At 45.5% G+C, this 1,856-nt stretch overlaps 1 protein-coding gene across 1 annotated transcript in view; it reads right to left on the bottom strand.

Annotated features, from left to right (window-relative positions):
• Window positions 1-341: 341 nt before the first annotated feature.
• Window positions 342-1,856, bottom strand: part of SCAMP4 (secretory carrier membrane protein 4) — an 8,830-nt gene continuing 7,315 nt past the window's right edge. Inside the window, exons 5-6 of the mRNA XM_010285650.1 lie at window positions 1,254-1,371; window positions 342-518 (exon numbers count right to left, since the gene is read on the bottom strand). Coding sequence (XP_010283952.1) covers window positions 342-518; window positions 1,254-1,371 — 295 coding nt within the window. The remainder of the gene's footprint in view (window positions 519-1,253; window positions 1,372-1,856) is intronic.

The raw sequence follows: 1,856 nt of genomic DNA, 5'->3' as shown, positions 1-1,856 counted from the left end.
TCATGGTGCTGTTCGCTGTTGTCGGGAGGTCAAGCCTTTTTCACACATGGTCATGAGAGGATTCCCTCAAGCAAGGGCAGTGAACAGTTGGTTCCTCAGTCTGCAACGAGGCAAATACTGGTAACGCAACACAAACAAAAAGCTTTCTGATAAGGCTGTGCAGAGTTCCAGAGGTGGCAAGGGCTGACAGCACATATATTCTGCAGTGATGAGGAGACAAAAGCCAAAAAAGTCCCCAAGATGACTGGGGTGCTTGGGGAGGAATGCAAATGATCTTTTCAAATAACAATAATAAAAAGACCAAAAAGAAGAGAATCCAGGCAGTTTGCAGCTGCTGCTGCTTAAGGCCATTGGTTTCCCGGGGGATAGTTGGGTACTGTGGGATACTCTGGTAGGCTGTTCCCAGAAAAATTGCTGTACTGGGCCTCCCTGCTGGGGGGGTTCCTCCATGTGCCGCTGTTCCACTCGTCCTGAGCTTTCTGAAAGCTTCCACCAGCCCCTCGATAGATTTTATGTACCTAATGAGTGAAAGAGAGATCAAGCGGAAAGTCAGCAACAGATGCCCACACCTCTTCCTTGGAAAAGCTATAATCACTTTGATACTGTATCATCTATTTGTTTCTCTCTCTGTAAAGAGCCATATTTCCGAGGAACAAAAGCACAAAAAATACAGTAATACAGTGAACAAAGGTGCAAATAGATAATATCAATCCAAGACTTGGAAGCTGTTTCAGTCGCATGCCTGGGATTGAGGTTGGGGATCCCACACAGCAAGGCAGCCAACCCAGGCCAGTGGGCTGAAACCTCTCTAAAACTGACACTGCTGCTTCAGCAGGGCTTCTGTCTTCTCTCCTCCTCTGCCATCAGTCTACTGAAGCTTTCCAGGCAGTCCTACCTCCAAATCCTTCTTTCTGCAGAGAACTGAGGACCACTTCTCATACTGCCACCCAGTCCCCACTGCAGGCCATCTCAAGATGCTTCATTTTTCCCATCAGTGACCATCCCAATGAGCAATGAAGCTTGCTTTGAGTGACGTAAAGGAACATTGCCAAATGAAATGGTGACAACATCCAGCCCCAGCTGTCTTGTGTTATCTGGATCTGTCCTCTAGATACTGTGAGAGATACCAACCGACTATGCCATAAAACCTTTAAAAGCAGTAATGGCTTACAGTGGCTGCTAAGCTGCCTATTCACATTATTGCGATCCAAAGTGCGGATACTCCAAGTCAGAGAGACATCTGAGGCACCTACCCTTAAAATGCAGATGAGCATTGCGACCGCTGACATTGTAAACATAATGGCAGGAAACAGCATGAACACAGCAGCTGCAACATTGGTGCTAAAGAAAGTAATGGCTGCCAACCATCCGCTGGAAGAAACAGAAAGAAAAAAACAATATCATTATAGCTCTCCTTTTTAAGTGCCCTTATTATTGGAAAAAACTGTTTACTCATACCCAGAAATTACAAGGCATCTTTACAGCTCTTGAAAATGAAAAGAACAATGGAAAAAATGGACAGAATTAAATGCAGCTCAGGCAGGTATTTCCCCAAGATCTCAAATCTCGCTTGCCAGCATTCCTTGCTAATCCAGTCTCAGACCTTTAGGGGACAGCCAGCTGCACAGGCTTGGAGAAGAGAAGAGAAGATTTATTCCCAAGGTGCTTTTTGTTGTGCAGAGGTTGTGCGTCCAGAGACCAGACCTAGGAACAGGGAACATGAGGGTCCTATGATTTCCAGTGCATCTCCGTTCCTTTGATGGCAATAACCAGGTAGGGCAACTGGAGAGCATCAGCAGTTAAGAAAACAAAATGCTATATGGGGTGCTAAGACTTTCTAATATTTGTAGTTTCAG

The sequence above is a fragment of the Phaethon lepturus genome, unplaced genomic scaffold (assembly GCF_000687285.1).
Source record: "Phaethon lepturus isolate BGI_N335 unplaced genomic scaffold, ASM68728v1 scaffold48394, whole genome shotgun sequence".
In the NCBI taxonomy this organism is placed as follows: Eukaryota; Metazoa; Chordata; class Aves; order Phaethontiformes; family Phaethontidae; genus Phaethon; species Phaethon lepturus.
This window is presented reverse-complemented; position numbering and strand designations above follow the sequence as displayed.